This window comes from Acomys minous (genome assembly GCF_964271855.1).
Source record: "Acomys minous genome assembly, chromosome: 16".
Classification (NCBI taxonomy): Eukaryota; Metazoa; Chordata; class Mammalia; order Rodentia; family Muridae; genus Acomys; species Acomys minous.
The window spans coordinates 39853423-39875055 of NC_140498.1; the positions used below are offsets into that span (position 1 = coordinate 39853423).

Consider the following 21633-nt stretch of genomic DNA (forward strand, 5'->3'; position numbering starts at 1 on the left):
GCTTTATGGCTTCAGTCTCCCCTAGGATGGTTTTGCCCTTCACAGTGCAGAGTTAGTTCATCTGCTCTTCTGGCCTCTGGGGCTCTGTCTGAGTTCCTGGTCCTCTGTGTGAACTTGTAGAGACCTCTTCATCCCCCTCTCAGCATGGCTTTGGCAGCACCCATGAGGTTGGATGTGTTGTTTTCATTTCACACATCTCTGTGTCTTTTTGCCTTCCCTTAATGATTTCTTCTTTGGCTCACAGATTAAGGTTGTCTATAACCTAAGTAGCTTTGACTGTCCTAGAACTTGCTATGTAGACCAGGCTGACTTCAAACACATAGAGATCAGCCTAGCTCTGCATCCCAAGTGTGTAGATCAGTGCCAGAGGTGGGCATGGCAGAGTCACAGAGTCAGGGGAGTTCTGAGTTCAAGGCCAGCCTGGTCTACAGAGCGAGTTCCAGGACAGCCAAGGCTACACAGAGAAACCCTGTCTCAAAAACAAAGGAACAAAGAAAGGGGGCCACCATGCTGGGTTTAATCCCCAAACTCTTAATTCTCCCCAAACCAACAGACACACTGATCCCTTATTCCCTTCTAGAATACTCCTAATGTGCCCCAGAAAAAGACGCCTTATGTAGCATTTTAGAGTTTCTGTCTCAGGCTCCCTCTACATCATGGAAGTCCCCATGCTGTTCCCTCCCGCACCACCCATTAGAAGCTGATGCCCTCTAGGCACTACCTGGAGCCCTCACAGGGAGCCACCAGTTCCCTGTCCCTCTCCTGTGAGGTGCTTCCCTCAGCCAGTGACCTAGAAAGCCTGTGAGGACAGAATCTCAGTGTCCAGGCCTAGAGTGAGTGACCAGAGCCTCAACTCTCTCTGCCCATCTATCCAGAGCTGGACAGACACACCAGCTGGATCCTACCTTCTGGATCCCAGAGGACCGCAGCCAGACTTTCTCGGAGGCCACATGGGCCCTGGAGGCAACTGCCTTGCTGTTCATTCATCTGTGCCCCCATTCATTTGCTTCAGTTTTCACAGCACTACAGTCTGCAGTGAGGCTGTGGGGGTCACTGCACCCCAACTGCGTTTCTTCCAAAGGCATGATATACCATATCGCAGCACCAAGCGTAATGACACACATCATTCACACCACACCCCAGCACCAAGGGTAACAACACACAGCACACACCACACCCACAGCAAGCCGGCACTGAGGGTAAGGACACACAGCACACACCGCATCCTAGCAACGAGGCTAGCAATACACTGCACACATCGCACACACCACAACACAGCACCGACGGTAACGTCACAGCGCACACACTGCGTTCCAGCACCGAGGGTAATGACATACTAAACCCGCGACGTTCCAGCACACACCACAACCCAGCAGACATCACATCCCAGCATCAAGGAAAACTGCACCGCAGGACCTGATGAAATTAGAATCCCAAGGTGACTGCTGAATTTGTTTTGTATTTTCATTATATCTACTCCTTTACATTTCTTCAATGCTCTGTGAGGGTTTGATGTTGTCAATTGTCTGTTTTGTTACTGATTGCATATGAGAGACTTTAGTCATGTAAATGTTATCAAAAAATGGACTATTAGACAGCCAGAGAGATGGCTTAGTGGTTAAGAGCTTTGACAGCTCTTCTAGAGGACCAGGAGGTCAGTTCCCAACACCTACATGGTGGCTCACAGGCATCCAGAACTCCAGTTCCAGGGTATTGCATGTCCTCTTCTAACCTCCATGGACACCAGATATGCGTGTGGTACACACACACACACACACACACACACACACACACACACACACACATGCAGGACACACAACCACACATGTATAATTAAACAAATCTTCCAGGTAAAAATGTTGAGAGTTAGGCTGAGTTGCCATGGATCAAGGAAGTCGCCTTGAGAGCGTGTCCCACAGAATCTCCCTAGCTCCTGGTTCCTATCCACGTCTTCTTCCCTGCTGCTGCCTGAGCTCTCGGACTGGTCCTTAGCCAATCAGAGCATCCTTTATAGGAGCAGGGTCCAGAGCCCCTGATTCGGTGTGCCTGGAGGACACCCGAGTCCTATGTGTGCATTGCTCCCCCTCTGGCCCCTGTGGGAGGATCATGAGAGCCCTGTCTTGTCAGCCTTGGACTGTAGAGGGTGTGGGTGGCTTTTTCAAAAGGCCTTTAGTAGTAGTTACCTTCCCATATTCCCTCTCCCACTCTGCCCTTCACTATGCCACCTCAATTTAACCCTCCCTGTTCTGTGATTCCTTTAAGCCTTTACAGTACTATGCTCTGACTTCTCTCTTCTGGAAGAGCCCACACCTTCCATGGCTCCTCTCTAACTTTCTCACCACTGTGGGTAACACATGTATCTAGAGAGTGAAAGCTAACATGCACAAATGAGAGAAAACATGCAATGGTTGCCTTTCTGTGCCTGGATTACCTCACTCAGAATGGTGGTGTCTGGTTCCATCCAGTGTCACTGTAGCCCTGGCTGGCCTGGAACTGGCTTTGAAGACCAGGCTGACCTTGGGTTCACAGAAACCCACCTTCCTCTGCCTCCTGAGTGCTGGGATTAGAAGCCACCACCACCCAGCTACTCTCCAGAACTTGATGGTGAGACCTAGATGCTTGAGTCACAGGACATGAAGAAATGAAGCTGGTACTGACCGAGAGGCTTCATCCCTACTGGCTGGTTTTCATAGAGCTGAAAGATGCTATTCACAATATTGGAAGACAAAAGGAATCTTCACTCTTACCAGTAAGCTACAATATTGCCTGGCCTGGCAAGATATACCCATGGTGCAACAGTGCCACAAATGGTACAGAAGTAGCCAATCATTTTCAGTTTGGATCTAACACCTGTTCCATAAGACAGAACCCATAGCTGGGACTGTGGCTGTACAGATCAGAAACCCTGAGGAAGAACCTATTCTTGGATAAGTGGACAGAGTTTAAAAACAACTTCTAGTCATTCATTGTATCTTCATAGCTCAGTGCTCCTCTCGACCTTCCTCAGAGAAGCTTCTCCCTACAGGAGATGGCAAATAACACAGAGACCCTCACCTGTCCATGTAGAGAGAATAAGAGACTGTGCAGTGCTCAGATCTTAAGGGGTTGTATGAATGGCACTCTTCCCCAGAAGTCTCAGGAAGAAGTGGAAAAAATATTACTATTTGGACATGATGGCCAATATCAAGGAGATAATATTTTTGGACACAAGGTGGTTGTACACATGAATTTATAGCAACTGTGACAGCATGCACAAAGCCTGCACAATCTCAATCTAGACAAAGTCCCAGCATGGAGATGGAGGGTGAAGGTGGGCACAAACCCCACCAACAGACATTGGCATGTGACAGCTGCTGGAGGGCAAGAGGGAGAGTCGGTTTTCTTTTTTGATGCAACCCCTGCTAGGCTGACCACACTCTAGGACAGGCCTGATTTCAAATAGTTTGGCAACACAAACAGGAGATGGGGAGCAAATTCTCACTTGGATGGGTAGATTGCTGAGGGTTGAACTGAGTGGACATTAAAAAAGCTGTGGAAGGAAGTAAATTGGACCAAAATATATTGTATGAAATTCTCAAAGAAGCAGTAAAAGTATTATTTTTTTAAAGAGTATGCATGAGAACCAATGGGGAGCAGAGTCCCTAACCAGGACACTCTCTGAGCACCTCACGCTGCCTCCAGGAATTCAGATGAATACGCTCCCGAGGTGCGCAGAAGGCACAACATGGGGGGCTTAGAGTCTGCAGGGAATAAGAGTTGTAGAAGGGGGGCTGGAGAGATGGCTCGGTGGATAAGAGCACTGGCTGCTCTTCCAGAGGTCCTGAGTTCAATTCCCAGCAACCACATGGTGGCTCACAACCATCTATAATAAGGTTTGGTGCCCTCTTCTGTCATGCATGCAAATAGAACACTCATATAAATAAATAAATAAATATTTTTTTAAAAAAAAGAGTTGTAGAAGGTGCCAGGGAGGGAGAGGGCTAGAGACTAGTTATCAGGAGACCAAGGAGAGTCACCGAGTGGGATAGAGAGACAAGTATGAGAGTGGTCAGCCGCCATCAGGGGTGGCAAGTGCCTGAGGGGAGGCTGGTGGCCTCTCTGCCTCACCCTCTCCTTCCATGTGCTTCTCCTGCATTGGCTAAGCAGAAGTTCCCTATCAGCACAACGGTGCAGATAGGGCCCGGAGGTTACGCTACAGGACTTATCCACAGATCTGGTCTGATGGATCAGTGGGTAACAGGGCCCCTACTTGACCCAAACACTTGGGCACTGAGCATGAGTCACCCATTTCCTCCAGGCTTGGATTGGAGAGTGGATGCCCCTCCTCCGACCCCACCCTGATCTAGAAGGATAAAATGAACAGGGAACTCAAGGCAAGGTAAAGAGGACCAAAGACAGCCAGGGTGGTCTCCTCTCCCAGAGCCTCTGACCTCTATATGCTGGCCAAGCCCCTCGACATCTCCAACTTGTGGCTGGGCCTCCCTTCCTGCTCCGGGATCCCTGGTCTGTTCTGCACCCCACAATCTGTTGACCCGAGCCCAGCCCTTCCCTCCAGCTGGCCTCACACTGCTCCTCATTGTTTCCAAATGCTAAAGCTGCTGATGCTGGCACTGACCCTGCTGCCCAGCCTGGTGCATGCAGCCCCTGGTGAGTTCTGCCCTGGGTCCTCCCTAACCCTCACAGCTCACACACCATGGTATTAAGATTGACCCTGTCCTACCCTCAGGTCCAGCTGTGCCACGCGGAGGCATTGTAGGGGGACAGGAGGCACCTAGGTATAGGTGGCCCTGGCAGGTGAGCCTGTGTGAAAATGATACCTACTGGTTTCATATCTGCGGAGGATCCCTCATCCACCCCCAGTGGGTGCTCACAGCAGGACACTGTGTGGGACCGTGAGTCTCTCTGGGCTTGGCAGGGTGGGATATGGGATGGGTAGGAGAGTGAGGTAGGATGCGATCCTCACATGCCATCTCTGGGTTTCTAGATGTGACACAGGTGTCTAGAACAAGTCTCTCTTCTTTCTAGGAATATTATGGATCCCAACAATATCAGGGTACAGCTTCGCAAGCAGAACCTCTATTACCATGACAACCTGCTGCCTGTGAGCCAGATCATCACACACCCTGGGTTCTACACCGTCGAGGGTGGGGCAGACATCGCCTTGATAAAACTCAGGGACCCTGTGAACATTACCAGCTATGTCCGCCCTGTCTCCCTGCCTCCTGCCTCAGAGACCTTCCCCTCAGGGACATTGTGCTGGGTGACAGGCTGGGGTGACATAGGCAATAATGGTATGTGTGGTAGGGAGAACTGAAGACTCTTCAGGTGAGGGACCAGACATACCACAGCCCCTCCACCAGGTTGACATGGAAGGGCAGGCTAGAAATCTGAAGACCTAGGAAATAAGAAGGTGTCAGAGCAGAGATGTCAAGTTCCATCAGCAAGGATACCCCAGGGAGCCTAGAGAAAATCATAAGGTACCTGAAGTCTCTGTCTCCATGTCTGAAGAGGTTACAGTCAGCTTAGAGTCTGCAGATTTGATTGAGGAAGACAGAGGCCAAACTTACCACAGTGTCACACACCTGAGGAAAGAAGCTGGACACAACTCTGGGGGATGCCATATCATGGGCTGTGACCCAGGCCACAGTTGTTGTGTGGGGCTGGACAACAACCTTCGGAGCGTCCATCACTAGTTTCCCTTCTCCCTAGTGGTCTTGCTTAATTTCTCTGGACGACTCAGAGCAGAGCTTTAGGGGTGGGGCCTTGGCTGTGACCCCCAGGATGGATCCTCAAGACAGGATCCAGTCTCCCTAAACACAGAGGTCGGGGAACTGTGTCCAAGAACAGGGCTCCAGCGGACTCCTCTACACAGAATAGGCCAGAGCCAGCCATGCTGAGGGCAGATTATATAGCCTATGCCGCAGCCCTCCACTGACCACATGGCTCGCTAACGACCCTCAGGACTGTCCTCCTTGTCTGGATAAGGTCAGACATCCAGGTCCGGCCTAGAGGAAGAAGCCAGGTTGGCAGAGCTGGGAGAAGTGGGCCCCACACAGGGAGGGACTTGTCAGCAGAATTATTCCCAGACAACAGGCTCAGCTGAGCCCATCCCTGACAGCCACCTGAGGCCCTGCCCACAGGATGCTCTTTCCTTCCTCCACAGTAAAGCTGCCACCACCTTATCCCTTGAAGGAGGTGCAAGTTCCCATTGTGGAAAATCACCTTTGTGACCTGAAGTATCACAAGCATCTCAGCACGGAGGACAACGTTCTCATCATCCATGACGACATGCTGTGTGCTGGGAATGAACGAAGCGATGCCTGCCAGGTGAGCTCCTGTGACTTCATTGTCCTGCGACCTCCACCCAGACTTTACAAGAGCACTGACCCCTCTCCTCTCTAGGACGACTCCGGAGGACCTCTGGTCTGCAGGGTCCGAAATACCTGGCTGCAGGCAGGTGTGGTCAGCTGGGGTGATGGCTGTGCACAGCCTGACAGGCCTGGCGTCTACACTCGAGTCACCTCTTACTTGGATTGGATCCACCGTTATGTCCCCAAGAACTCCTGAGTCACTTCCAGGTCAGGGGAGAACCAGATCACTGCTGTTGTCAACACACTGCTTCCTGCCCAGGTGGCATCACTGCCTTCTTGTCCTACCACCTCCCCGGTCCCCCTGTTCCTCATCCTGAGACCCAACTCTGTTCCTCCTGAGGGCCTGACCCTTCCTGACCCTTCCACCCAGGTAGCTACACTGTGTGGCCACCACCCTCTGTTATGACTCATTAAAATGCATGAGACCAGCCATGGGTTTGGGTGTGTTTCTGGATGTCATCAGGGGCAAACAAAGTGCCTGGGAGAGCAGGGATGGCATTGCTTGAGCTTTGGGGTACCATCCTAGTGGGTTTGGGTGCTCCAGTGAGTGGAGCCTTCTCACCTCCCTGTCCATGAAGTTGACTTCTCTGTACACAAGTTCATTTCTTCTGGGTTAAGGACATCACACCCTTGAAATCCAGGAAATTACAGGGACCCTGTCATAGATAAATATAGGAGTCAGCAGCTGGCGAGATGACCCAACAGGTAACCGTCCTTGCCAGTAAGTCTGAAGTCTTAGGACTTACATGGTGGACGGAGGGGACACAAGTTGTCCCCTTCCCTCCACACACACAGGTCATGGTATATGCACCTACAACTACCCCTACACACACACACACACACACACACACACACACACACACACACACACAAACAATTATGACCACAAGAAAAATGAAAAATACATGCAATTTTAAAATGGAAAGATGCCAGAGCGTGATGGCACATGCTTTTAATCTCAACACTTGCAAGGTGGAGGTAGGCAGATCTCTGTGAGTCAAGGCCAGCCTAGTCTACAGAGAGTATTCCTGGACAGCCGGGGCTTTTGCACAGAGAAACCCCATCTCTGTAAACACAACAATGAATAAAGGGAAACATAGGCCTGGGAAGATAACACAGTAAAGTGCTTGTGCTACGAGCTGGAGGACCGAGTTAGGGCCCCAGTGCCCATGTGGAAAATGGAGGTCTGATAAGACGAGATTGTAGCCCCAGCTGGGGAGCTAGAAACAGGCAGCCTAGAGAAATGAGCGTGCTCCAACAAAATCCAGACACCCTGCTTTGTGGGGCTTGGGGGGAGGTGTTCAAGATAGGGTTTCTCTGTGTAGCCCTGGCTGTCCTGGAACTTGCTCTGTAGACCAGGCTGACCTCAAACCCTTAGAGATCCATGTGCCACTGCCTTCCCAGTGCTGCGATTAAAAGTGTGTGCCACAGCTACCCAACTAAGACACCCTGGTTAAAACAAACAAGTAAACAAACAAACAAGGAGGATAGCACCCTGAGGAATGACATCCAAGGTTGACCTCTGACCTTCACATGCACATGCAGTCCAGTGCATACTACAGAAAGAGAGAGAAATAAGAAGACAGCAAGACTCCCCACAAACAAGCCAGGAACGGATGTGTAGTCTGCACCCTTCCCCTGACCCAGGCATCACCCTGCTGTCCTACCTGGATGTAAGAAGAGACATCCTTTTGCCAGATTAAGTTTACATGACTGCCCAGTGAGGAATGTCCCTAGAGACTCACCTTCCCACAGACATGGTGACAATCTCACAGTGCTAACTAAGCTCTCGTCATCTCCATTCCTGCTCTTTGAAATGCCATGTGGTGGCTGCATTCAGCTCCATCTGTGAGCCCTAGTGTGTTCTCCTTTGGGCTTCTAGGGTTACTACTGTTCCTGTGCATATAGCGGTCCTGTATCTGGAATCTGCTGAAAAGGAGGTATGCCTGGTATCTTGGGGAGCCTGATCTCCATCTGTCTAAATAATAGAAACTGCTCCCTGGGGGAGATGTGTCTTCACCTCCTTACAATAGTCAGAAATATGACATGTTCTGTGCTGTTGCTGATCCTAGCTCTGTGTGTGTGTGTGTGTGTGTGTGTGTGTGTGTGTGTGTGTGTGTGTGTGTAAACCGGAGGTCAACCTCAGGTGTTTTTGTTTTTTTTTTTTTTAAACAAGCTCTCTTGCTTACCTGGGGCTTGCTCAATTAGCCTAGGTTGGCTCATCACTACGCCGAGTTTTACCTTCCCTGCCACTGGATCACAGGTGTGCTGCAATGCCCAGGGTTTTTTTCTGTTTGTTTTCTTTTGTTTCCCTTTACTTTGTTTTGTTTTACATCCTAACCACAGTTTTCCCACCCCCACCCCCACCCCTGTCTCCTCCCTGTCACTCCCACAAACCTCCCCTCTCCCCTCCTGCCTCCACTCTTCCTCTGTTTCTCTATAGAAAAGGGCAGGCCTCCCAAGGATATCAACCAGCCATATCAAGTTGCGGTACGACTAGGCACCTCCTTTCCTACTAAGGCTAGATGAGGCAGCCCAGTAGGAGGGAAGGATCTCAAAGGCAGGCAAGAGGGTCAAAGACAACTCCTGCTCCCACTGCAGGAGTCCCACATGAAGGCCAAGCTGCAGAGGGCCTGGGTCAGTACCCTACGGCCTCCCTGACTGGCGGTTGAATCTCTGTGAGCCCCTGTAGGCCCCTAGTTTATCCTGGGGTTTTTCTTGTGGTGTCCTTGACCCCTCTGGCTCCTACAATCCTTCCTCCCCCTCTTCCACAGGATTCCCCAAGCTCCACCTAATGTTTGGTTGTGGGTCTCTACATCTGTTTCCATCCGTTGCTGGGGGGAAGCCTCTCTAATGACAGTTGGGCTAGGCACCAATCTATGACTACAGCAGAATAGCACTAGGAATCATTTCACTGACCTTTTTTCTTCCAGTCATGTTTGGTCCTATCCTAGGTCTCTGTGCTACCCAGCCCCTGGATATCCAGGCAGTGACAAAGGTGGGCTCCCTCTCATGGCATGGATCTCAAGCTGGACCAGCCATTCGTTGGCCACTCCCACAATTTTTGCACCACATTGACCCTAGACAAAGTGTAGGTCATAGGTTTTGTGGCTGGATTTGTGTTCCAGTCTCTCCCCCTGGATGTCTTGCCCAGTTATAGGTGATGTCTGGTTCAGGCTCTGAATCCCCCATTGTTAGGAGTCTTGGCTAGGAGCTCCCTCACAGATTCCCCTGGGAGTGTCCATGGCACTAGGTTTCTAGCGCGTTCTAGAGCTGCCCCTCCCATCTCAGATGTCTTTCCTGTGGGTTCTTGGGAGCCAAATTAAAGTCCTCATCCTTACAAGACACACACTTTGCTGAATGAGCTGTCTGCCAAGCCCTGGCACCTGAACTTGCTACCCAGAGGCCTATGTCTTCATGCATGTCTCATTGGGTGTCTCACATGTACCAGTTATCTACGAATGGTTTTTTATTAGACTCTTTGTTTCTGTTTTTGTTTTTTTACATCCAGTCTCACTACAAAGACGGAGCTGACAACCAGCTCATGATCATCCTGCTGCAGCCTCCCGAGTGCTGGCATGGTGGGTGTGCGCCACTTCCAGCACACCTACTAGACATTTATGCAGCTTCCTGGATTACGGCAGTATAACTGTTGTCGGGATTGCTTTGAGATCCTAGGACTGCTAAGGCTGAGGCTACTTCCTGCTGGCACAGTGCCTGAGAGTCCCCTGACAATGCCACACTGTTTCTGAAGAGGAGGTTTCTGTGTATTATTGGCCAGCACTGGATACAAATGTGAGACAACCTGGATTGTGGCTGAGTACTGAGGCAGCTATATGCTACAGTGTGTGTGGTGGTTATTTGCCAAAATAAGATGGATATCGTTGGCCTTTCCTAAAAATAGCCCCTCCTTTTTTTTTTTAATCAGTGCAACAACACAGCCTCCCCTGCTGCTCCCTGAACTGTATTTTCTTCCTTTCCTGTGCTTTTAACATGGGATGGGGGTGCACTTAGAGATGGAAGATTTCAGTTTTGTGACAGTTTCTCTCTCTCTCTCTCTCTCTCTCTCTCTCTCTCTCTCTCTCTCTCTCTCTCTCCTATCTCTAGCTTTCTGGAACTACTTTTTTGTTTTGTTTTGTTTGTTTGTTTTTTACTTTTATTGAATGTCTATGATTTACACATCATGCACCAAAATCCCTCTCCTCCCCCCAGTAAAATAAAACAGACAAACAAAAATCTTGTCACAGAAGCTGTAGTGTATCACACATTATAGCCTTTTGTCCACATATGTTTACTTTCAAATGCTCATTGCTATGAGTCATGGGTCTGGTAGGAGGCCTACACTATCATTAGCGGATCCTCACTGGGACTGCTGTCAGATATCCCTTTGTTGCCGTGTGTCAAGGAGATTCTTAATCTTTGATCTATAGATCCGGTCCCTCTATGTATTCCAGCAGGTCATACACGGGGTAGATGTTGGGGTGAGGTCCACTCATAGCCCTGGATCAGGGCTCGCTCCTTTGTCCTAAGGGCAGGGCCCACTCTCCCACTCCTGTATCCTTGGAGCAGGGCCAGCTTTCTTGCTCCTGTGTCCTCAGGGCAGGGCCGGCTCACCTGCTCTTGTGTCCTCAGGGCAGGGCCGGCTTACCCCTCCCACACCCTCAGGGCAGGGCCCACTCTCCTGCTCCCATGTCCTCAGGGCAGAGATGGCTTACCTGTTCCTATGTCCTCAGGGCAGGACCCACTCTCCCACTCCCATGTCATCACAGCAGGGCAGGCTCACCCACTCCTGTGTCCTCAGAGGGCCGGCTCTCCTGCTTCTGTGTCCTCAGGGCAGGGCCCACTCTCTCACTCCCGTGTCATTGTGGCACGGCCAGGTGTTATCATGACAGGGCCGGCTCTCCTGCTCCCATGACCTCAGGGCAAGGTCAGCTCTCCAGCTCCTGTGTCCTCAAGGCAGGGCCAGCTCTCAGTGTCCCATATCCCCAGGGCTGACTCAACTGCTCCCTCATCCTCAGGGCCAGCTTTCCTGTTCTTGTGTCCTTGGGGTCAGCTCTCCTGCTTCTGTGTACTCAGGGTCATCTCTCCTGCTCCCGTTCAGTTTGCTAGATTGTTGCTGGCCGTCAAGGCCTGGATGGCCTCCTACTCCTGTAGGTACTGGATCTTGTGGACCATCAAGCAAGTGGCAAGTGGAGGCCCCTCAAAGTCTTCATTGAGCAGCTCACAGAAGCCATTGATGTTGGCCCAGTTCAGCTTCTTGCCCCGGGGAACTTGTGGCTCTGTTGATTTATGCCTCCTGAGTCTCTGGTTCCGTTGTGCTCCATCTGCCATGGGCCCCTGCCTCGGTGCTGCCCCTAGTATCCACCTCTGCACGATTGCATGGCTCTGGCCCATGACAGGAAGTCTGTGAGGCCTGTGGTGTGTGCAGTGCAGTCCTCATTCAGGCTCGACTCAAACACCACCCACTCCTCGAACACCATCTCCTTGGCCTACACTGTGCTGGACCGCAACCCAAAAAGCAGCGGCCTGGGGACCCTGGGAGCTCACGAGAGCATGGTTCCATGGTCCTGCAGAGGGAGGGCATGGACAATCCACCCTAAGAGGATTCCCTTCTTTCTGGGAAACACCAGCACTGTGTTTTGGAGCTCTCAGTATGGTCCTTTGGTGGCTGTGCAGTCACTGGCATTCTGCAGATCAGACACAGTGTGTGATCAACACCATCTTGGATGATCTCGGCTTGGGTGTCAATACGTTACGCTAAGTGTTTCCTCTCAATCAGGCTGCTCTCGGGAGTGAACATTTCTGTGTAGCTCTGGGACACAATCATCCTCCTCAGAATGCATTGAGGACCTCATCTTTCGAACCCCACAGACCCTGTGCCCGCTGCGTGGACCCATGTCTGCTGCCTCTGGAACTACTTCTATGGAGCCAACTTCTGTCCCCAACTGACAAAGGTCCCTGCAACCAGCCAAAAGGTAGAGCTAGAGTCCATTCCACTCCTCACTCTGCAGGAAGGCGCACTTCCTAGGTGTGGTGGTTTGAATAAGAAGAGCCAAAAATAAATAAATAAATAAAAATAAATAAATAAAAAATAAAAAGAAGAGCCTCCAGAGGCTCATTTATTTGAATCCTTAATCACAGGAAGTGGAACTTCTTAGGAAGGATTTAAGGTGTGGACTTGTTGGAGAGGGTGTGTTACTAAGAGTGAGCCTTGAGGTTTCAAATGCCACACTAGATATCTCTCTCTCTCTCTCTCTCTCTCTCTCTCTCTCTCTCTCTCTCTCTCCTCTCTCTCTTCTCTCTCTCTCTCTGTCTCTCCCTCCCTCCCCCCTCTTCTCTCTCTCTCTCTCCTCTCCTCCCCCTCTCTCTGTCCTCTCTCTTCTCTCTCTCTCTGTCTCTCCCTCTCCCCCCCTACCCCCCCCACCCCACCCCCCGCCGCCTGCTGCCTGTAGATGAGGATGTGACACTCTCAGCTACTGTCCCAGTGCCATGGTCTTCTTTGTGCTATGAAAATCATGGACTAAACCTCTAAAATTATAAACAAGCTTTGCTTTATAAGTGTTGCCTTAGCCGGGCGTGGTGGTGCACACCTTTAATCCCAGCACTCGGGAGGCAGAGGCTGGTGGATCACTGTGTGTTTGAGGCCAGCCTGGTCCACAAAACAAGTCCAGGACATCCAGGGCTACACAGAGAAACCCTGTCTTGAAAAAACAAATGAGTGTTGCCTTGGCTGTGGTATCACCTCACAGCAAGAGAATAGTAAGCAAAGCATTAGGTTCCTGAGGGAGACCAGCGTCAACTCTCCACAGCTAACCTGCCCACTCTGAGAGCTCTGTGTGCGCATCCTAAATGCCCTGCAACAGCCAATCATGTGGAAAGGGAACTTCCACTCACATTCTCTCCTGTGCTGTGGGAAGCCGCGCTCACATTCGCCATTACAAGATGGCGCTGACATCCTGTGTCCCATGCTGACAAACAACTAATCTGCGCATGTGCGAAGGGATTTTCCACTCGTTGTGCTCTGCCTCTCCCGTGGCATCATCTCGCCTGATGAGCAACAGCCAATCAGGGACTGACACATCCTAAGCGGAGGACAGTTTCCTATATAAGGGATGGGTTTCTGCTGTTTGGTCTCTCTGTCTCCATTTTACTTGTGTAAGCTTATGCTCTCCCTCTCAAGATGCATTAAAGCTTTACTGCAGAAGGATCCTGTTTGTGTGTGCAGCGTCGTTCTTGCTGGCGAGACGGTAACGCTAGCCACACTGTGCCCCATCAGCTCCTTGTGGCTTGTCACTGCCACCTCCTTGTCATCAGAGAGGACAGCTTTCTGAGAATTTGGCCATAAAGTATATGCAACAGGCTCAGAAGACAAAGATTAGGCCCTAAAAACCTGGAGCTCTAAGTGTGAGGCCCCCAGCTTGGCCTGGACAGGGGCACAGGGCAGGAACTAGACTGGTCTTCCCCCTCTGTGTGTGTCTCAGCCCGGTGACCATTTGCAGATACACAAGTTCAACCTTCCTGTTTGGGACCAGAGGGCAGCCTGAGGCAAGTGAGCAGCTGGAGGAGGGGGCAGCTCCAGCCTCATTCTCGTACAGAACCATGTGAAAGAGGGGCCCTTAGAGGGAGTTGCCACTGGTCCATAGCACACTTATCCCATGACCCTGGGATACAGGAGACACCAGTAGTTGGGAGAGGGTCACCAAGGCCAGGCTATGATCTCCCTCTGCCCTTCCATCTGGCGAGGACAAAACCCAACATAGATTACCAGTTGATGAGGAATTGCATGTATGCACAGATGGAATTTCTTCTGGAACAGCAGACCTGGCATCCAGGGTACCCAGAATTCTGCATGGAACTAAGTGACAAAGTGAAGAGGACCCTAGGTCCCTCATACTAGAGGGACAGGCTCATAAATGGTTCAGGCTCCTCCTACAGGGGTCTATGTTGTAGGCCTGAAACAGCATGCCATGCCCTATGACATTACATACAGGAGGAGGATTGAACAGCTCTCCCCAGCCTCAGTTTCCCCACACCTGATCTAGAGGGTGTCAGTGGAACCCTCCAGCCCTCCCCTTGAAATTAGGAAATGAGTAAAGTCCTGCATCTGCACTCTGGCTATACCCCGTCACTAAGTCCCAGACAGATAGGAAGCCCTGCTCAGGCAGCTAGAGGCTTGTCCCCTCTGACCTGAGGTGGCAACAGGGACACTGAGGAAGGTGTGCTGTCACAGATGCCTAGGCTCACACAGAGTTTTCTGAGGATCCCTAGAGGCTGGACTCTAAGATGTATGGCCTACAGGAACCAGGAGGGCTGCCTGAGGGTGCACTGCGGCCTCCCTCCACTGGGAAGAAACTCAGGTTTCAGTGAGGGCAGCTAGCCCATCCTGTCGATGCAGTATTCTGCATCCCTGCCACACCCAGCAGGGCTGAGGGACTGTCAGCGGACCTCACCTCCTCCCGCCTCCAACTTACAGCAGATATGAGACCCAGGGCTGTCTGTGGAAATGGCAAGACCCCTCAGAACTGTCAGCTCCCTTCTACCCCTGTCACCACTTCGGTTCCCCTCCATCCTCCCATTCTGTGCAACAAAAATCAGTTCTCCATTTAAGTGCTTGAAATGCATACGTTATGTAGACATATATTATGTAGAGCTCAGGAAGCAATCTTTAAAAAACAAAGTGAGAAACATTTGCACATTTACCAAAAAAGATATGCAAATAGACAGTAGGGACGTGTGGTGAAATGTACACATCGCTAGTCCTGACCAAGATGCTAATTACGGGGGCGGGGGGCAGAGAACAGAGCTGGGCGTGCGGCACAGTTGGTAGAGTGCTTTTCTGGCATGCAGGGGGCACTGGGTTGGAGTCCCCAGTCCAGAATAAATGGACTTTGGGCTCAACAGAATCACCAGAGAAGGACCTCTGGGCATCCCAGTGGCGAACCATCCTAACTTACAGGGATGTAGGTGGGAGGACCTATCGCCTGTAGGTGGCGCCGTTCCCTGGCGTGCGTTCATTGTTCTCTGCTCCTGAACTAGGACTGTTCTAGGACCACTTGCTTCATCCCCCTGCCGCCATGCCTTCCCCAACAGGAGTCGGGAGTGCACCTTGGACTGGGAACTAGAATAAACCCTTCACCCTTAAGTTGCTTTTGTTAAGATCAAAGCAGCATTAAACATGAAACTAAGACTCCTGGCGTGGCGGTGCACATCTTTAATCGTTGCACTGGGAAGATGAAGGCAAGAGGTTCAGGAGTTCAAGGCCAACCTGTGGCTACTGGAGGCTCTGTTTAGAAAGGGGAGAGAGAGAGAGAGAAAGAGAGAGAGAGAGAGAGAGAGAGAGAGAGAGAGAGAGAGAGGGAGGGAGCAGAACTATCCATGGTGACTTAAAGTTTGTAAGGTAAACACTCTAGAGGCTAAAGCAGAGGGATTATTGCAAGTTTGAAGCCATCCTAATCTACAGGAAGAAAAAAAAATCCTATCACAAATAAAACCCAGGAAGAAGCTCTGTGCCGCCCCCAGAACCCCTGAAGCTGAGCAGTTGGTAGATACCAAGAACTCATGAGAAGCCCAATCCTATTCATGGCCAACAGGATGTAATCACGTGAGGCTCCGAATCTGGAAGCCTGTATCCTTTAAACATTCTGTGTGAGTCCGCAATCACAGCTGTGCTCCTCCGAGAGAAAACGTGTTCGCACAAAACACAAACTGTTAGAGGCAGCGTTACTCCTAAGAGCCCTAATTAGAAGTAGCCCAAATGTCCATTAAAACTGTCCCCGGATGAGTAAATATGTGGATTCCTTCAACAGACAGTATCAGCCACAAGGGAAGAGGCAGGACACTTGTGTAACATGAGTGTGCTCAGGAGCAGTAAGCAGGGGAGACTTGGGCCTGAAGGCACAGGCCTGCCTTCTCAGCCACAGGAAAGGCTGGAGGCAAGAAGACTGAACTCAAAGGCAGCCTGGCCAACTCAACAAGCCAGACTCAAAATGTCAAAAAGGGCTGGGAATATAACCTAGTGACAGAGTGTCTTCCCGATACATGCAAAACTCTAGGATGGACAGGGCTTTGAATCCTGCTGCCCTGGGGGCATCCACAGGCTGAGAAGGTTGTCACTCCCAATAAACTGTCTAACCTCCTGCCAATCAGGAGCCACAGAATGTGCGTCAGGCAGAGCACAGCAGATTGATAGGACCCACGTCAAGGGGGATGTGGGAGACTGGGGGGGGGGGGTGGTGTTCATGGGTACATCCTGTGTAACAAAACTCCTAGCATGTGTGGTCCCATAGGACTGTGGCAGGGGAGGGATGCTAGGAGCCTGGATGTGCACCCCAAATACTGCTTCCCACCGCATCCCATTCCAAACTCTGCAGTCGAACACAGGCTGGGCTGTCCACCTTCATTCTGCCAGCGACCCATAAAATAGCAAATAAAAGCCAATGAAAAGAGTGGACACTCTCCTGCAAGAGCTTGACATGGGAAATTGAGGTAAGCCTCATAGATCTCCCTCCTACGAAAGAAATAAAATAAAAAACAAAAAGACTCTGAAAAGAGTGGGAAAGCTGCCTTCTGCCTGTTGAACGCAAACAGGCCCTGCACCAGGAGACACTGAGCTTCATCCTTATGAACAAGCCCTTTGCACACCTACTTGTCAGGCACAAACCACAGCGCCCTCTTCCCGTCCTGCAGCGCCACCTGGAGGCTCTCTACATGAACAGCAAAGAGCATTTTCCAAGGCCTTAACTCTGCGGCCCACTGGAGGTTTGCCCAGCTCTTTGCTTTCAGCAAATACCTGACACCTCTCCTGTTGCTGTTCTTCCCCCCTCAAGCCATCTCCAGGCCACACATGGCAAAGATGGCGGATGTGCAGGGATAGCAGAGTTCGCCCTCCCGCTTGGTCTCCCTCAATCCCAGTCCTGGAGGTACTGAAGTGTAGGACAGGAGAGAAGTGAGAGCTGGTGCAGGGGTGGACAGGCAGGTGGTTGCTTAGTGATATCAGGGGCCTGCAGCTGGCTACAGAACTGGCTGATCCCCAGTCTCTTGAGCACAGTCCACCCCCACCTCCCTGCTCAAATATGATCCAAAGGCCAGTCCCACCCCACAATAGCCTAGTGTATACAGGACCACCCTGCAATAGCCTTGTGTGTACAGGACCACCCTGCAATAGCCTTGTGTGTACAGGACCACCCTGCAATAGCTCTGTGTGTATGAGGGGCAGGACCACCCCTTGCAATCCTCTTTTCCTCTCAGGTGAACCCTGACTGGAGCTATTTCTCACCCCCACCACGCCTCCCGGCAGCTTGGGTTAATCTCTCCTGGTCTAGATTGAGTCTCAACCAGACTACAACCCTGTCCTTCCTGTCCCCTAGGTACCACAGCGCTGAAGCCCAGCTCACTGTCCCATGCCTGCGGGCATCCTCCTTGAGACACTTGGAGCCTGCTCAAGATGAGACTGCTTGCTGCCAGCTCCATCCTCACCTGCTGACCTCCCGTGGGGCCCGTTGGAATATTTGCTGAGGCTGGGGCTCTGGCAAAGGGATGCTGAGGTAGCTTCCCCTTTTCCAGCACCATCTTCTACAGGTGTACGGAGTCCCAGCACAGAATGACACAAGGGTGCGGGATGAGGACTTTCTGTGAGTCGCTGATCCCAACCAAGCACACTGTGCCACCGGTGATGGCTAAAATCCTTTCTCGCACTGAAGATCTTTCCCCCCCCCCCCCCCGCCCGGCCCAAACTCTTCATGCACAATGTGGCCACATCTGGACCCCAAGTACTCTTGGGATACCAAGATATTGAGGCCTCATGGTGACTAACTGGATACCTGTCCAGGACAAGGACACAGAGCGCAAGTTTAGCAGCACCGGCAGAGCCCACTCAGTGGCACTTGGCAAACAACGCCTGTGGGCATCTTTTCCAAAGAAAGACAGGGGATGTAAACTCACACAAAATCCTGAGCCTCAGTGTGCGCAAGACCTTTATTAAGAACAACCAAAAAGCAGGCACGCCCAGTATCTTTGACAGCAGCACGCATAGCAAACCCCCAATCTTCTGCACCTGCATTTGAGCCAAGAGCAGCCACCCACCCCTTCAGGCATGCTCTTCAGGGATGCCCAGACTTCCAGAAAGCCAGAGAACAGGACAGGTTCCGAAGACCAGGCGAAGGCTGAAGCAGTGGGTGCTGGCAGACTCATCTTCTGCCTACCAGCATGAGGCCATCTGGACTTAGGAGAACCTATTTATCTGCTGCGTGATCCAGGGCACGAAGGACTGCACACGTGCAAACACCCCAGGGATGTCCGTCCAGGCACAGCCATAGCCCCAGCTGACCACTCCTACTAAGTTCCAGGAGCTTCCTACCCTGCAGACCAGGGGGCCACCTGAATCACCCTAGGAGAAAAAAAGAAGCACCAATGGACATTGGCTCTGCCGTGGGAACGGGGACAGGAAGGGACAAGTGAATAGGACTCACATAGCAGACCCCACGGCCTTCGCTGCCAGCACACAGCATGTCATCTTGGATGAATCTGTGGTCCTTGTAGCGGTGCCTGGTGGCGTTGTGGTATTTTTGCTCACAGATGGCGTTGTCCACTATCCGTACTCGAACCTGCTGCAGACGGTAGGGAGGGGGCAGCGATGCTGGGGAGAGAGGAAGGCAGTCAAATGGTGGCGCGTTGTGCATAGATCTTCAGTGTTCACTACCCTTCCACTCATCCTGGAAGCTGAGAAAATCTCCATCCCTGCTCACGTCCATCCCTGGAGCAGTGTGTGTAGAAGACACCAATCTGCAAGATCCATGCCCAACTCTCACACCTAGGAGGCTAAAGATGGATTCTACCTGCTTACAGGGGCCAGCGAGATGAGACAGTGGGTACAGGCGCTTGCCGCCAAGTCTGGAGACCTGAGTTCAAGCCCAGGGACTCGTGTGGTAGAAAGAGAGAACAGATTCCTGCAAATTGTCTCCTGACCTCTACATGAATGCCATGGCACGCATGCCCCCCCTCCAAAAAAATAAATACATAAGTAATGTAACAAGAAGCTGCCTGTAGATCAAGAACCAGGGAGCACAGTCAGATGTCCTACCATTTCCAAGGAGGAAGAGGAAGGGGAGCACCGAGGGAGCCAGGAAGGAGGAGGGGCCTTTGCCCTTTGGAGTCTTGGGTTCGGGGCCTAGTCATGCCATTGACCTCAGGCACAGAGCTCTGACGGATGACGGGAAAAGCAGCCAGAGGAGCTCTGTACCGTCCGTGCTTCTGTTCCCTCCCTGGATTCTGTTCCCTAGGACCTCAGTGCCTCCAACCAGGGGTCGTCAGATTACGAGTTTGTTCCCACATCCCAGATATTTCCATGATACATACCATACCACTGCACCATGCCCCAGCCAGTCACCCAGCATGGGTACCTTGAGTTGACCTCAAGAGACCCAGGGGACAGCTTGACAGGTCTGATGTTAGCAGAGCGGTCCAGGGGTTTCTCCAACTTAAGCAGAGCCACGTCTGAGCCCAGGACACCATGCACATAATCCCGATGGATGACGACCCGGCTCACTTTGAGGAGCTCCTTGCCCCCGTAGAGGTACACATCCCCTGCGTGGATCCGCAAGGCTGATGGGTCGGTATCTCTCCTGGGATCAGGAAGAAGTTGTGATGACATACCCTAGGTGAGCTGGGGACAGTCTCCTGGACAGAATCAACTGAACCCCATGTTGACACAGCCTTCCTGATTGACCCCTCTTCCTACCCCACACTGGATGACCAAGGAACTCACTCATGAATGCAGTGGGCTGCAGTCAGCACCCACTGTGGATGGATGATGGAACCCCCACAGATGTGCACCCAGGAGGTCCGGTAGTAGCTGTAGATCCTCAGGCTGACCTGCCACGGCCACCTCCCCTGTGGGGCACTGTGGCCCCCCACGATGCCCACCAACTCATCCTCAGGCACAGGTGCTGCAAGTAACAGGTAGAAGGTCAGGAGGCCAAGGGTCAGCCTGCCACCCACAGTGGGGTAGAACAGGCCACACACACATCTCCATGATACTGGGGACAGAGCCTCTTGGAGCCTCTGCAGAACGTAGGGAGGGCTGGGGATAAGGACTCACCTGGGGTCTCAGCAATAGAGCACCCGAAAAAGAAGAGGGTCAGACACAGCCGGATCAGCATCTGTAGAGGGGCACAGCGAGAGAGTGGAGAGGCTGGACTAGTTTCTATCAGGGTGGAGAGAGTTAGAGGCCCTGCGTGGCTCTAGGAGAAGGTGGCAGCACGGAAGGGCATAGAAGGAGCTGGGCTTGCCTGGGTTGGGATGGAGATGATGGGGCCCAGAGCCCATTGAGGGCACCTCGGGAGGGAAGGTGACGGAGCCCTTACCATGTTTGGTCTCTGTAGCTCCCTTCTGCCAGGGCCTCTCAGCCCCTTTATCCTCGAGCCTCAGGAAGTGGGCAGGAGGGGGCTTTGAGGGGGGGGTTGGAAGGAAGTGGCATTTAACCTCAGGCATGGACTGTTGGGGACTATGCCCTTCCCTAGGTCCAGGTACTCAGAATAACCGCCATAGGGATGTCACTGTCTGCTCAAAGCAGCATCATAGGGAAGTTTGGGAGAGGAGGGCTACAGCCTAGCCTGGCGCTAGTGCCAGCTCACCCCATGGCACAACTTCCACCCAGGAGGGGCTAGGGAAAAGAACCCTTTCCAGCTGTGTGGATGACACTCAGACCTAGGCAAGCCAGCTCCTCCATGCCAGGTGCAGCAAGCCATGCTATTGACACCACAGGGAAGCTTCTGGGCCCCGCATACACTGTACAAAACTGCCCTGAGTGGCTGAGAACTTCGTTACCATGGACACTCATTCTTCGTAGCACCTGTGGGAGGCTGAGGCCCATGGATCCCAAAGCTTGTCAGCAACTCCCACATTCCACGCCCCTGCCCACCGTAACTCAGTCTTGTGGTTTCCCTCCACAAATCTTAGTGTCCAGTGTGCCCTGGAGCCACCATGGGCCCTGGCTGAACCCTCCCCTCATTTGTAGCCAGTAATTCTGTGGAGGGGGTTGTTGGGTCATGTAGTCCAAGATGGCCTCCAGCTCAGTATGTAGCCTAAGATAGCCTAGGATAACCTTGAACTTCTGATTTTTCTTTCTCTACCTCTCTACCGCCCAAGTACTGGGACTACAGGTGTGCACCCCCATGCCTGGTTTTTCATTTGTTTGTTTTTATTTGTTTGTTTGTTTTTGTTTTTCAAGACAGGGTTTCTCTGTGTAGCCTTGGCTGTCCTGGTC

At 51.8% G+C, this 21633-nt stretch overlaps 2 protein-coding genes across 2 annotated transcripts; one reads left to right on the plus strand and one right to left on the minus strand.

The window, feature by feature from the left end:
- Positions 1-4386: 4386 nt before the first annotated feature.
- Positions 4387-6797, plus strand: LOC311586564 (tryptase-like). The gene is made up of 5 exons (XM_084762630.1): positions 4387-4647; positions 4727-4892; positions 5026-5291; positions 6164-6327; positions 6403-6797. Exons 1-5 carry the CDS (start codon positions 4437-4439, stop codon positions 6565-6567), a joined length of 972 nt encoding a protein of 323 aa, XP_084618756.1. The 5' UTR covers positions 4387-4436; the 3' UTR covers positions 6568-6797.
- An 11529-nt stretch (positions 6798-18326) lies between these two features.
- LOC311586268 (serine protease 29-like) lies at positions 18327-20758 on the minus strand. Its single transcript, XM_084762256.1, has 6 exons — positions 20732-20758; positions 20467-20527; positions 20134-20314; positions 19725-19990; positions 18839-19005; positions 18327-18756 (listed from the first exon to the last, which is right to left on the minus strand). The coding sequence occupies exons 1-6, from the start codon at positions 20732-20734 to the stop codon at positions 18592-18594; spliced, it is 843 nt and encodes a 280-aa protein (XP_084618382.1). The 5' UTR covers positions 20735-20758; the 3' UTR covers positions 18327-18591.
- Between the last annotated feature and the right edge of the window lie 875 nt (positions 20759-21633).